This window comes from Eumetopias jubatus, unplaced genomic scaffold, assembly GCF_037043125.1.
Source record: "Eumetopias jubatus isolate StellerSeaLion01/CBP00866 unplaced genomic scaffold, mEumJub1_p1.0 scaffold_1, whole genome shotgun sequence".
Lineage (NCBI taxonomy): Eukaryota > Metazoa > Chordata > Mammalia > Carnivora > Otariidae > Eumetopias > Eumetopias jubatus.
Window position 1 is genome coordinate 204,493,558 of NW_028274807.1, and position 15,315 is coordinate 204,508,872.

The 15,315-nt window shown below is 47.6% G+C and overlaps 1 protein-coding gene across 3 annotated transcripts in view; it reads right to left on the minus strand.

Moving 5' to 3' along the window:
* The window catches only part of PGPEP1 (pyroglutamyl-peptidase I), a 25,365-nt gene continuing 10,050 nt past the window's right edge, over nt 1-15,315 (minus strand). For 2 of the 3 annotated variants that reach the window (XM_028087189.2, XM_028087191.2), the window contains 3 exons: nt 7,097-7,213; nt 2,940-3,172; nt 1-278 (listed from right to left, as the gene is read on the minus strand). In XM_028087189.2, coding sequence (XP_027942990.1) covers nt 86-278; nt 2,940-3,172; nt 7,097-7,213 — 543 coding nt within the window. In that variant the 3' untranslated portion in view covers nt 1-85. The remainder of the gene's footprint in view (nt 279-2,939; nt 3,173-7,096; nt 7,214-15,315) is intronic. The other variant, XM_028087190.2, reaches the window with a different exon arrangement.

The following is a 15,315-nucleotide window of genomic DNA, read 5'->3' on the forward strand; positions in this document are numbered from 1 at the left end:
TATCCTCCTTGGCCAGGCCCCCGGAGGGCGGACGTCCCTCCCGGGGTCCCTAGCGGGACGAGGTCTTGGGAGGCCCGAGAGGCTCTCAGTGTTTGTGGCGACAGTTGATTTTGCCTTCTGACTGCTCCAGGACATCCAGCATCTCCTCGATGATGGCCCGCAGTGCCCTGCCCAGCTGGTCTGCGTTGTAGGGCTTGCCCAGTGGAGGCACGTGAACAAAGGCTGAGCGGCCATGACTCTGGTACAGCGAGGTGTAATAGGTGAAGTCACAGAGGTACCTAAGTTTCAGGGCGTTGGGGGCAGGAGGGAGACCAAAATGGGGTCAGAGAGTCAATACATAGACTAACAGGACAGCCTCCATCCAGATCTGCTGTAAGACCCCCAACCTCAGCAGAAATCTACAAGATGGAATACTGCTTCTCCCTCCCACACCCCGGGTTGGCAAAAATGAAAAAAAACCTGATAACTCCAAGTGCTGGTGTGTATGTGAGGAAGGAGGCAGTGAAATACAGCTAGTGGGAATGCCAACTGCCCCAGGGCGAGCATTCGGCAGGCTAGGAATATTACAAATGCCTGGACTTGAAGACGTGTTCTTGCTGGTTTTGAGAATCTGCCTTCAGAAGCCATCTGCATGAGGGCACAAGAAAGATGAAGAAGGTGTTCGCTGCACTGTTACGTATAAAAGTAGAATAAGAAGCAACCTGCTAGGGTATGAATGTCTCTTCTCAAATTCAGTGTTGAAGCCGTAACTCCCAGTGTGATGGTATTAAGAGGCGGGGCCCTTGGGAAGCGAGAGTCCTCACAAAGGGGGGGTGAGGGCCCCTTATAAAGGAGACCCCAGAGAACTCTCTTCCTCCTCCTGCTATGTAAGGATGCAGCAAGAAGTTGGCAGTCTGCAACCTGGAGGGAGGCCTTCATCAGAACCTGACCAGGCTGGCACCATGATCTTGAGCTTCCCCACCTCCAAAATTGTGAGCAATCACTTTGTGTTGCTTATAAGCTGCCTGGTCGGTGGTATTTTGTTACAGCAGAACGAATGGGCTGTGACACAACATCCACGGACAGAGGAGTGGCTTCCTAAATGGAAACAGCCACACAATGGAATGAATACTATGCAGCCATTTGCAAGGCATGCAGTGGATCCAGAGGGAACCGGAGAATTCACCAAGACCCGTGTTGAGTGCCCGCAAGTGAAACCAAGGAAGAGGGTGCTCAGGAAAAGGCACATCGTGTAACCCCATCCACGTGAGAGCAAAGCTAAATAGGACAAAATCCTAAATCAGCACACCAAGTGCTCTGTAGGCGGCTGACCCTGAACAGCATGGATTTGAACTGCAAGGGTACACTCATACAAGGATTGTTTTCACTAAATATAATACAGTACTATAAATATATTTTCCTCTTCCTTATGATTTTCTTCAAGTGTTTAATTCCAGTTCGTTCCAGTTTAATTCCAGTTAGTTCATATATAGTGTTCTATTATTTTTTAATTATTTCTTTGAGAGAGAGAGAGAGCGAAAGAGAGCATGAGCAGGGGGGAGAGGGAGAGGGAGAAGCAGGCTTCCTGCTGAGCAGGGGGCCCGATGAGGGGCTTGATCCCAGGACCCCAGGGTCATGACCTGAGCCGAAGGCAGATGCTTAACCAACTGAGCCACCCGGGCGCCCCTGGAATTAGTTTTAAAAACAGAATGATGGCAAATTCTGTTATTCCCATTCAGTCTACTGAATCTGCCACCGCCGCCTTTGGGCTGGAGAAGTGTACAGAGTACTGAGAAATGGAGACAGGGGTGCTGACAAAACATAGAACAGAGAGGACACAACTTGGTCTAGGGGGTTGCAGAGGCCCCCCAAAGAAGCAACATGTTGGAACTAAGGCCTGAAAGGTGCCTTATCCTAGGGAGGTGAGTTCTGAGCAGGGGCCACAGCATGTGCAAAGGCCCTGAGGCTAGAGTGAGCGTGGTGTGTTGGAGCAACCAGAGGAGGCTGGTTGGTGGGGCTGGCATGCAGTAGGGACAGGAAGAGCGAAGGCAGATGAGGGGTGAGGGGTGGCAGGGACCAGACCACACACCACCTGTGGATGGTGGAGGTAGGTTGGGGTTTTATTCTAGGTGCAGTGGGAGCTGCAGGAGGGATTAAGCAAGGAAAGGACACCATCTGATTTAAATGTATAAAAGACTTATAATAGGCTAGAGTTTCTTCCCCAAATCGATGTTTACTTGGAACCTCAAAATGCGACCTTATTTGTATATAGGGGTTTTGCCAATATAATTAGTTAAGATGAAATCATACTGGACCAGGGTGGGTCCTAAATCCAATGACTGGAGTCCTCATAAGAAGGCCATGTGAACACACACACACAGGGAAGAAGGCCATGGGGAGATGGAGGCAGAGATTGGGGTGATGCAGCCACAAGCCAAGGAACCCCAAGGGCTACCAACAGCCACCAAAAGCCGGGAGAGAGGGAAGGAACAGATTCTCCCTCAGGCCCTCCAGAAGGAGCGAACGTTGCCAACACCTTGGTTTTGGACTTCTAGCCTCCAGAACTGGGAGAGCGTGAACTTTTGTTGTCCTAAGCGACCAAGTTGATGGGTTTTGTTATAACAGCCACAGAAAACTAACGCAGAAACCAATGGCGTAGAGGGGGAGCACTGTCAGGGCTGGGGCAGAGGGGCAGGAGGACCACCAGGGAGGTGGCTGGGGCAGCATCCAGGGAGCAGACACCACGGCCTGGGTGGGGACAAGTGGGCAGACCCATACATCATGAACCCTGGAAGCAGAATCAGTGAGACCTGTTCCGAGCATATGCTTAGCTCTGGGCCTTGTGAACAGTGAGTGCTCAGCCCACAGAGGCCAAAGTCAACACACTTGGCTTGCCCGCCACTAGCCTGGGCAGGTGGATGAGGGAAGCCACCGCTCATGCTCACCCCTAGGTGCCCTACCTGCCGGCATCTTGTGAGATGGTCACCGACACGTCCAAGCCCAGCGTAGTGACCCTCTTACAGACAGCGTCCATGTCGATGATGGAGTCAATGCTTTCCGGGCCGTCCTCCACGCAGCACTGGGAGCCGGGGCAGAAGCGACAGTTGTCCAGCCCCTTGTAGCCCTTATTATGCCCACACTTCTCCAGCGTAACCGTGGTCGCCATGCCCGACACCCCCACATGCACCACGAGCTGCAGACAGACGTGCAGGGCTTAACCAGGTTTGCCCATGAGACTGCGGGTCCCCTCCCCCCACCCAGGCCAAGGAGAGGACAGCATCCTCCCTGGCACTCTGCCTGGGGTCACATGGTTTCTGGCCCTTGCTGCTGGAATAGACCATCCAGTCACCCCACAGAAAGGTCTGCCCAGGAAACATGCCAGGATGTGCAAAATGCTAGGAGGTCCATTGCAGCTGCATTAACGCAAGCAAATTCCAGAAACCACCTCATTAGCCATTAGCAGGGGGTTGGCTAAATAAATTAGGAGCTACTATGCAGCTGTTAACGTGCCAAAAGCAGTTCTTTTTTTTTTTCTTTTTAAGATTTTATTTATTTATTTGAAACAGAGAGGGAGAGAGAGAGAGAGAGAGAGCGCGAGCGAGCATGAGCAGGGGGGAGGGGCAGAGGGAGAGGGAGAAGCAGATTTCCAGCTGAGCAGGGAGCCCGATGTGGGGCTCGATCCCAGGACCCTGGAGTCACGACCTGAGCTGAAGGCAGACGCCTAATTGACTGCGTCTCCCAGGTGCCCCCCCACCAAAAGCAGTTCTATAAGGGAGGATCTTCAAAACATATTGCCAAATACAAAAGACAAGGTATAACCTCCATGAATCTAACCTATGATCAAAGAGGTAATAATCTGTCAGTGATCACTTCAGTGTTTTTTCTAAAAATGAGAAAAAAAAACATGAAAACACTGGCAGGCTCAATAATAGGAGAACGTTTACATTCATTACTAAAAATTGCCCAGCTGTTAAAACATTAGAGAGATAAGGTATCGAATACTACATCTGAAACTAATGAAGTACTGTAAGTTGGCTAATTGAATTTAAATTTTAAAAAATGAAAAAAACAATAACGTAAGGGAGAATTTTTAATGACCTAGGTAATAAAATGCTCATGATAAAATATTTATAAAAGGCAGGGCACCACATTGAATACAGTTGAATTTTAACCATTAATTATTTGTGTATATGCTTACACACAGAAAGGGCATTGCAAATGTAAATATTTATATATGTAAACATTTAAAATATGGGCTGAGGAGCATGCTGTCCCATACAACGGTGGGGGTGGAAGCAGGGGGCGCACATGGCTAGTGATCACTTAAAATGTGGCTGGTATGAATTGAGATGTGTAGTCAGTGAGGAAAACATCAGATTTTGGAGGCTGGGCACTCAAAAAAAAAGAATGTAAAATGTCTCATTAATACCTTTTTTAAGGTTGATTATATGTCGAGATGATAATATTTTATTTTTTTAAGATTTTATTTATTTGAGAGAGTGAGCAAGAGAGAAAGAGAGAGAGAGAGCACGCGTGCACAAGTGGGGGGAGAGGCAGAGGGAGAGGGAGAAGCAGGCTCCCCACTGAGGGGGGTCTCCATCCTAGGACCCTGGGATCATGACCTGAGCTGAAGGCAGATCCTTAACCGACTGAGCCACCCAGGCGCCCAGAGATGATAATATTTTATTTTATTTATTATTTTTTATAAAGATTTTTATTTATTTTTTGACAGAGAGAGACACAGCGAGAGAGGGAACACAAGCAGGGAGAGTGGGAGAGGGAGAAGCAGGCTTCCCGCGGAGCAGGGAGCCCGATGCGGGACTCGATCCCAGGACCCTGGGATCATGACCTGAGCCGAAGGCAGACGCTAAACGGCTGAGTCACCCAGGCGCCCTGAAATGATAATATTTTAGATACACAGGGTCACATTGAAAATATTATTAAAATTTATTCCACCCAGGGGCACCTGTGTGGTTCAGTCGTTAAGCGTCTGCCTTCCGCTCGGGTCATGATCCCAGGGTCCTGCGATCTAGTCCCGCCCGCCCTGAGCTCCTTGCTCGGCGGGAAGCCTGCTTCTCCCTCTCCCACTCCCCCTGCTTGTGTTCCCTCTCTCTCTGTGTCTCTCTGTGTCAAATAAATACATAAAATCTCTTTTTAAAAAAATGTATTTCACCCATTTATTTTGACATTTTAAAAAATGTGCCTGGTGGAAAATTTAAAGGTTCCTACGAAATGGCATGATAAGGTCTAGAGGGCCACACTGCTGGAGAATCGAACTCTTTGGAGGTACAAAGTTCATTCACTAACAGGATGCCCCACATCTGGCACTGTGTTATCTGGCGCTCCATAAACTGAATTATCGGGGGATGTGAAAACAAAGCAGCAGCTGTTGTATAATGAGCTGAACGGTGATATTCCCCTCATACCAAAACAAAAACAAACAAACAAACAGCCCCAAAAAACAAAAAACAAACAAACAAAAAACGCCCCTGTCCATTGCCTGGAAACCGTGACTGAGACCTTATTTAGAAAAAGGGTCTTTTACAGATGTGATGAAGTAAAGGATCGCGTGATGAGATCCCCCTGCACTATCTGGGTGGGCCCCAAATCCACTGACGCGTGTCCTTCAGAGACACATGAAGGAAAGACAGAAACAGGTGGAGAAGTCCATGTGACCACAGAGGCAGACACCGGAGTGACCCGGCCACCAGCCAAGGAAAGCGTGGAGCCCGCAGGAGCTGGAGGAGACCAGCGATGCCCCTCTGCCCCGGCGGGAGGGGGTGCCGCTCTGACGCTCGGATTGTGGACTTCCGGCCTCCGGGAATGTGAGAATGCATTTCTGCTAAATGTACAGAATCCGCTGCAGTAGCCACGCGGATTGCTTCAACTGCACACGTGTGGGCACACGCGCGTCCGTGCACATGCGGGTATGCGGATACGTGTGTGAGTGAGAGCCATAATCGTGGCGCCAGGTAACTAACCAGGGGTGATTCTCTATGGCGTGGAAATTTTGGAAAACATGTTCATGCGTTAGGGTATTTTTGTAAAGGCCCGAGGGCATGCACAAAGCAGAAGAAAATGCCCTCTGACAGAGCCTTCAGTCACATCTCACTAAGCCTCCAAGTCCCCCTCTACAACGGCACAAATTCCACTCGAGACTCGACAGAAGGGCTCACGAGGAAGGAAGTTTCCACGGGTCGGCCCTGGGAAATCCGCAAGGGCGGGCTAGCGTGGGAAGCTGGGTGGGGCCCCCACAGGCGACCAGTACCTCACCCATCAGAGACGCCAACCCCGAGAACTTTCCAGGCAGCTTTCACTCCTGACCGCCTGGAGCTCTCTAAGCCCATTGGTTTGGCAGGGCCACACGTATCATCTGGTGGGACAATGTGGCTCCTGCTTGTCTGGCCTCCATTCCACCATATCTGGCAATAGCCGGTTCCCTCCCATTCTCATTTTCCCTTTGTGGAACCCCCAAATCCCCCTTCCCCTTCCAGGAAGTTTGGAGAGAGGTGATGCCACTCCCTGGCCACCAGAGTAGGCATGTGACCCAGGCCTCACAAATCAGAGCATGTCTTCCTTCCTCCAACCCCCAGCCATAGTGCTTGGCCCAGGGACTGGCATGGGACCCAAGTGCACCAGTGAGAATCAGCCATGGACTCTGGGAAATTATCAAAAGGAAAGTTGTTCTGCTGAGGGGCTGAGTTGGGAGGGTATCAGCCAGCAGCCATCTATCTTTGCCAAAGCAAAAGCAAAGTGCAAAGCAAAGCTGAATGGCCAAGAAGGAATGCTGATAGCACTGGGGGAGTGCCTGGATCAAGCTATACCTGAAGCATAGAAATGTTTGTGCTTAAGCTGAGTTAAGGTGTGTTCTGATGGTCACATATAACTAAACATGTCATGACTGATACTGACTGTCCAGAGAGACAGAGTCAGCTTCTGGGAGGTCCCAGATGTTTGCTGTCCTGCCTCACACCCATGGGTAACCCAGGAAAGTGTGGCCCTTTGGGGGACAAGACCATGGCATTGGCTGAAGCAGGACAAAGCCACACAAATCATCCATGTGGGGTGCCCACCTTGCAGGTCCTGATGAGGGAGTACCTGCCTTTGCCCCACTCACCTGTGGGCTGTGCTTCTCCCACAGGGCAGGGATGAGCCTCTGGACCGTCTGGTACTCGACTGGTATCTCATACACATGCAGGTCCACGCTGTCACCAAGCCCGAGCTTCTCCAGCTCCTGGAAGGGAGAGGAGACAGAGTGTTGTGGCATTAGGCGAGGGCTGCAGGGTGAATGTGCTCCCAGTGGATATACTGACCCATCCTTAGAAACCAGGTGGGGCTCCTGACTCAGTGTGCAGAGTGGAAGGTGCATGTGCTGGTCTACCCCAAAGCTTCTCCCTCATCCCCCTTCCCCTCCACCCATCTCAAACTCACTCCGTATCTCCACGGGCAGCAGCATAATGCCTCGGCCTTTGGAGCTAAGTAGCCCAGTTTGAACGCTGTGTGACCTTGGGCAAGTTAATTAAGCTCTCTGAGCCTCAGCTTCCTCATCCATAAAATCAGGATAAAAAAGTACTTAATTCACAAGGTAGCTATAAGAATTAAATGAGGGACGCCTGGGTGGCTCAGTTGGTTAAGCATCTGCCTTGGGCTCAGGTCATGATCCCAGCGTCCTGGGATCGAGCCCCACATTGGGCTCCCTGCCTTCTCCCTCTCCTGCTCCCCCCCGCTTGTGCTCTCTCTCTCTTTTTGTCAAATAAATAAATAAAATCTTTGAAAAAGAAAAGAATTAAATGAACACGTTCACACAGAGTTTCAAGCCATGCTTGGCACATAAGTGCTCAAACAATGTTGGCTACCATTACTATTGTTTTTCTGTTGTTACTACACTTTCTTCTTTGTTACACCTGTTAAGAACTATTTATAGGGGCGCCTGGGTGGCTCAGCCGTTAAGCGTCTGCCTTTGGCTCAGGTCATGATCCCAGGGTGCTGGGATCGAGCCCCACATCCGGCTCCCTGCTCAGCGGGAAGCCGGCTTCTCTCTCTCCCACTCCCCCTGCTTGTGTTCCCTCTCTCGCTCTCTCTCTCTCTGTCAAATAAATAAATAAAATCTTAAAAAAAAAAGAACTATTTATAGATTTGGTGCCTGCTACATAGCAGGGTCTCAATATATGTTTACAGAGGGACCCAACTCCTTAGGGAACCCCTAACCACCTTGAGCATGAGGTGGCTTAGAAACATCATGAATTGTGCACAAAATTGGGCTATGGATAACTCCCTGCATGTGCCCTTTTCTGGGGGAAATAGCGATGCTTTCTTTCTTTGGATTCTCAGTGTGGTCCACCAAGTGTCCACCTCTTAACTCCCTGCAGGTAGAGCCTAGGACCAAGTCTCTTTCCCCAGATGGCCCAAGGCACAGTAGGAACACAGTGATCCTTCCAGCCCCGGCACCCAGGGGCAGGGAGAGATGTTTAGTGATGAAGGTTTTGGCTCAACATGAAACACTGAGTATTTCTCATAGTAAAACTAATACTCCAAATAATGATTATTGGCCAGATTGTCTCCTACCATTCTCCAATCTCATGCACTGGCTTGAAAATGCTACTGCTGGTGGATGTCACGGGGTTCTATGGATGGGTCCCAGGCAGAGCCTTTTTTGCATGCACTTGGCCTCACTGAATTAATTCACTTGCAGGTGAGTTCCTGCATCTCCTGAAGTGGCTTCAGGATTTCTTTATCTGGTTGCCTTGTCCTTGCTATCCATGCTGTCCCAAATCCATGTTCATTTGACCGAAGTTGCTGGAGAGTTTCCAACACCTGGAAAGGCAGGTCCCTCCTTACGGACAGATCATTCCGAATTGCACCCCAGAGAGGGTGCATCAAGGTCACCTGGAGGGTAGGCGGGACATGGTGAATGTGTGGGGGGAGTCTCAAACACCAACACAGGGAACTGGGACCCCATCCCTGTCACCAAGCCCAATGATGTGCAGGATCAGAAAGAGCCCCCCCACCCCAGGAAATCCCATGGCCAGGCAGACGAGGGCAGGGGGCAGACCTGCCCCCCAAAACACTGGTGCACAGGTGGGCTGTAGACCACTGCTGGGGCAGGTGGTTGGGAAGCGAGGGGGGTGACATTTTCTGTGAAGTCAATTTCAAGACATTTAAAACACACTTAAGAGAAACTTTGTAAATGATTTCATTTCTCTTACAATTATTTCTCTCGGTCATTAGTATTTTTACTCTTCACGTTCCCTTCTCATTTAAGCCTCACTTTCCTGGACTGTGCAATGGGATCAGGGAGAACATTCTTGAAAGGGTGTGGGGATCTGGAGATGAAGCAGGCAAGGGGGCTCGTCAGTGAAACCCCTGAGAAAGCTTTACATCTGGGATCCCTGTTTCCATTCCCGCTGGTTCATAAACACTCACTAACTTGCCACATGCCACACACCCAGAGTGATGGTTTCAAATGGCCACACAAACATGGACAGACCACCTTCCACTTGAGCATTCTTCACAGGAAAGTGAATACTCTGAATATAATTATCAGTAGGGCTGTTTCATAGTATTCCCAGATCTCACTTAGTGGTTTGAAAATGCTACACCGGTGGATATTAGAGAGATCCATGGATGGGATTTATGGGGTACCCCAAGTTTTGTTTGGCAAATTGATTTGGACAGCGAAGCCCCATGGTCTCCCACCCCCCACTGCCCCAACCTCTTGCCTCCCAAGGCAGAATCTAAAATCATATCACACCCTTCCCCTGCTCCCACTCTGTTGTGCCTCCTGCCACACTCAGAATAAAAATCCTAACTCCCCATCATGGTCCATGAGGCCCTGTGGGAGCGGGACACTGCCAACTTCCTTGACCTCCTCCTCCTTCATCCCCTCACCCTTGGCTCACTTCCACCAGCCTCCCCACATGGCCTCCCATACACCAGACTCACACCTGCCTCAGGACCTTTGCACTGGCTGTTCTCCCTGCATGGAACACTCTTCCCCTTACTTTCCGGTCAGTGGACTCTCTCCTTAGCCTTCATGTCTCAGCCTCCTGAGAAGCACTTCCAGCCACACAAGATGGTGTCCTTACTAGAGCATAGGACATGCACACAGTAGGTGCTTGTGAACATTGGCTGAACAACCGAGCAGCTCAAGCGTGGCCTAGGAACAAATGTAGACCTCAGTGCCCACTTCCCTCAACTATAAATGCGGGTTTGGACTAGCTGCTAGCTGGGACCTCTCTTTTCTTTTCATCAATTCCTACATTCAAAAGTAGCTCCTGGGGTGCCAAGGCTGGCTCAGTCGGAAGAGCGTGTGACTCTTGATTTCAAGGTCATGAGTTTGAGCCCCATGTTGGGTGTAGAGATTACTTAAATAAACCTTTTAAAATAAATAAATAAAAATAACTCCTCACTACTCACAATAATGAAGAGCTAGAGACAGCCCAAGTATCCATCAGTGGATAAAAGCATAAATAAATAAAATGTGGTCCAGCCACACAATAGAATATTATTCAGCCATGAAAAGGAATGAAGCCCTGATTCATGCCACAGTGTGGATGAACCATGAGAACAGCATGCTGAGTGAAAGAAGCCAGACACAAAAGGCCACACAGTGTATGATTTCATGTGTATGAAATGTCCAGAGCAGCCAAATCCATAGACTCAGAAAGTAAACTAGTGGTCTCCAGGGGCTGGAGTGGCTGCTAATGGGGATGGGATTTCCTCTGGGGTGATAGAAATGTTCTGGAACTAGATAGAGGTGGTGGTTGTAAAACATTGTGAAGGTATTAAATGCCATTGAATTGTTCATTTTAAAATGGTTACTTTTATGGTATGTAAATTTCTTCTCAGTAAACAAAGAAAAGAGAGAAAAAAGTAACTCTTAACTGCATGGATGGTGGAGGGTAGGAGTCAGGGGCATAGCCTCCAGAGCCAGGTGATCACATTTGTTCCTTCTTTCTGCCACTCACTGGCTGGGTGACCTTGGGCAAGTCATTCACCTGCTCTGTGCCTCAGTTTTCTCATCTGTAAATGGGATTAACAGTAGTACCCATGTCATAGGGAGGAAAAATAAAACAATATACATAAAAGGCATAGTGCCTAAAAATGGCTCAAAAGTTTATAACTTAAACTATATTTTAAAACATGTACATGCTTCCTTTAAAAAAAAAAAATCAAAGCAATTTCTTCTGCCTAAAAGGGAACCTCAGGAATCAGATTTACACCCCACCCCCACCCCCGGTCTGGAACAACCGGGAAAAAATAGACAAAATGTGTAAAATAACACTTTTCAGACCTTGAGGAGTCAACACTGGGGTTCTAGAAAGGGTAAGAAGGCTAGAGTTTGCAGAGCTGAGTCCTGGAAAGAAGATAGCTGGGGGGATGGGAAGGGGAGAGCTCGACCAATGCATATTTCTTTTGAGGGTCTGAGAACTAATGGGCATATATGGGTGCTGAGACCAGGGACAGAGACACTTGAAAGGAGCAGAGGGAACAACCCTCAGAGTTCACAAAGGGTGTAAATACTTGGTGTTCGTACCAGCCAGAGTGGAAAAACTTCATAAGGAAGTGGAGAAAAATTAGCCCCACAATAAAGGACTATTCTGGTCCTGCCTTGCAAAACTTAACAGCAAGGCTGGAAAGGATCAAACTATTTCCAGCGACCTAATTGTATCCCAGAACAAAGCTCAAGAACATGCAGAGGAAATTAAAAAGTATCCAGTGGGCCACAAGGTGAAATTCACTAGGTCTGGCATTAAACTGAAACTTACCAGACAAGCAAAGGAGAAAATCACAACCCATAATGAGGAGAAAAATCAATTACTAGAAACAGGCCCAGAAACCCAGAAACAACAGAGATGTAGAATTAATTAATAGATAGACATTAAAACAGCAAATTTTAAAAATCCATACAGATCAAGTCTGAAGTGCCCCCCCATCCTCAGTCCAGGTCTCATCCCCAGATTTCACAGCTAAGTACTGTTAACAGCACACACACCCGTGCAGACCTATCCCCATCTATGATACATAGATGGAGGGCAAAAACTGTAGAATTTAGAAATGAATCTTCCCCTCTTCCCTAAGAAGAGACCCACCGAGCTTTTTTTTCTCTTAAAAACAAATCCAGGGGCCCCTGGGTGGCTCAGTTGGTTAAACGGCTGACTCTTGATTTTGGCTCAGGTCATGATCCCGGAGTCCTGGGATTGAGCCCTGCGTCGGGCTCCAGGGAGCCTGCTTCTCCCTCTTCCTGTGGCTCCCCCTGCTTGTGCTCTCTCTCTGACAAATAAATAAATAAAATATTTAAAAAAGAAAGGAAGGAAGGAAGAAAGGAAAGGAAAGAAGGGAAGGGAAGGGAAGGGAAGGGAAGGGAGAAGGGAAGGGAAGGGAAGGGAAGGGAAGGGAAGGGAAGGGAAGGGAAAAGAAAGGAAAGAAAGGAAAGGAAAGGAAAGGAAAGGAAAGGAAAGGAAAGGAAAGGAAAGGAAAGGAAAGGAAAGGAAAGGAAAGGAAAGGAAAGGAAAGGAAAGGAAAGGAAAGGAAAGGAAAGGAAAGGAAAGGAAAGGAAAGGAAAGGAAAGGAAAGGAAAGGAAAGGAAAGGAAAGGAAAGGAAAGGAAAGGAAAGGAAAGGAAAGGAAAGGAAAGGAAAGGAAAGGAAAGGAAAGGAAAGGAAAGGAAAGGAAAGGAAAGGAAAGGAAAGGAAAGGAAAGGAAAGGAAAAAGGAAAGGAGCCATGGTCTATATTAACTGCCTTACCTTTGGCTAGCTCCCTGAGCGCAGTCGCTAAAGGCATCTATTGTGCCAACATCAGGCTCTCAGGAGGATAAATGGCTGCTCTTAGGCGTCTGTCCCTGAGTCTGGGGTCTGAGCACACTGTTCTCCACAGCCCAGGCTCTCTCCCTTGGAGATTCAGAGTTTGGCTCCTTGCCAACCGTACTTCTTCATTCGTTGAAAGCTGGGAACTATCCAGATTCCAATTTTATATCCTGCAGAACTTTCTGGAATTCCTCTCCCTGCCTTTTCTCCCCATCCTGATGGGAAATCTAAAACCTGCAGAGTTGACGCCCTCCACACACATACAAGTTACAGGATTTCAAACTCACAACAGCCTGGCCAGGAGAAAGGGCCTGGATGTGTGAAGGCACTCAGTCTAGGGCCCTTCTCTGTTCCCTGGAATGATTAATCCTGTCTCTTTATCAAGATCTTGACATGTGGGGGACATGAGGCTGTACAAATTTTTCAGTTTTCACCTCAAACTTTTCATATTTCATCCCCACCCCCCTCCAGAAAGTCATGCACTTGAAGGCAGAGAACACCTTTCTCCAGGCCCAGGGCTGGCCGCCCTAGCACATTCAGCTCTGTTTCCCCTATGATACTGCTAACATTTACTTAATATTTTCCTCAAACTCATTCACTTATTTTTTTCCCTTAAATAAATTTAGCCTCATCCCAAGTGACAATATCCTTGAAGTTACAGGACTTGATGTGCTATTTATATGTGTTTCTTCTAAAACACATTGTACAAAATACATAACACCATAATATTACCATGTTTGCCTTACATACAGTGTGCATGTGTGTGTGTGTCCTTTTCATGTATGAAATTCTTCAAAAACAATTTATGGTACTTCTCTCTTCCTCCAATAAAGTGTTTTTAAGTTATTCCTTTTAAAACTAACTCAAGTAATTTTTCTGAACACAGTGTTTGAACTTTTTGCCTTCAGGCTAAAAACAACAAGAACTGTAAGAAAATGCTTAGAGGCGCCTGGGTGGCTTAAGTGTCTGCCTTCGGCACAGGTCATGATCCCAGGGTCCTGGGATCGAGTCCCATGTCCGGCTCTCTGCTCGGTGGGGAGCCTGCTTCTCCTTCTCCCTCTGCCTGCTTGTGCTCACTCTCTCTGTGTGTCAAATAAATAAATAAAATCTTTTAAAAAATGCTTAATTTAAATGAGTAAGCTCTCTTTTTAGAGAAGCATAGGTTAGCAATTCTGTAATTCCTTTCTGTTCATTCTTGGATTGAGCAAAGAAGTGAGTGAGCTGAGAATCATGGGAGCACGGTTTCCCCGCTGTCAGAGGAGAAAGCTCTGAGGGTGGAAATAAAAAACACAGAAGCAAACCAGGTCTTGTTGGATTAGAATTGGAAGTATCTGGGGGTGCCTGGGTGGCTCAGTCGGTGAAGCGTCTGCCTTCAGCTTGGGTCATGATCCCAGGGTCCTGGGATCGAGTCCCATGTCAAGCTCCCTGCTCTGTGGAGCCTGCTTCTCCCTCTGCTTCTGCCTCCCTCTCTCTCTCTCTGTCTCTGGGATCGAGTCCCATGTCAAGCTCCCTGCTCTGTGGAGCCTGCTTCTCCCTCTGCTTCTGCCTCCCTCTCTCTCTCTCTGTCTCTCATAAATAAATAAATAAATAAATAAATAAATAAATAAATAAATAAATAAATAAATAGATAGTGTGGGGGGGGAGAATTGGAGGTATCTGTGTAAACTCCAGGGTTTTGACACAGAAATGGGTACAGGTAAGGATGTGTGTTGTGTGTGTGTGTGTGAGTGTAGTGTGGGTGTTTTCCTCCTCTGCCCACTGACAGAGCTCAGAGGTAATGACACCCCAGTAGCGGTGAGCACACCCAGCAACCAGCTCCTGGTTTTTAAATGTTATTATTGAAGACAAGAATGAAGGCTTTTTGTCAAAATTGCTAATTTCAAGGCTGGAGCAGGGAAAGAATGTGGTTGAACCTGGAGTTCCCAAAGGACCCATCAGTTCCCCACCAAGGTATATGTATACCTAAGAGAAATGAAGACCTATGGTTTATGCAAAAACTTGTATGTGGATGTGTATAGCAGCATTGTTCACAACAACTAGAAGGTGAAAAGAACCCAACTATCCATCAATGGATGAATGACTAGTCAAAATGCGCTATGTCCATACAGGGGAATATTATTCAGCCATAAAAAGGAATGAAATTCTGACACACACACACACACTACAGCATGAATGAAGCTTGAAAACATGATGCTGAGTGAAAGAAGCCAGACGTAAAAGGCTGCATGTTGTATAATTCCATAGAAAATGTCCAGAACAGCCAAATCCATAGACACACAGAGTAAATTAGTCATTATCAGGCACTGGGGAAAAAGAGGGATGGGGAGTGACAGTTAACAGCATGGGGTTTCTTCCTGGAGTGATGAAAATGTTCTGGAATTAGATTAGTGGTGATGGTTGTACAATTCTGTGACTATACTAAAAAAAAAACAACCCATGAAATTATATATTTCAAAAGGGTGACTTTTATGGTTTGTGATTATATTTCAATAAGACTATATCTTGTTGTTGTTGTTGTTGTTTTTAAATG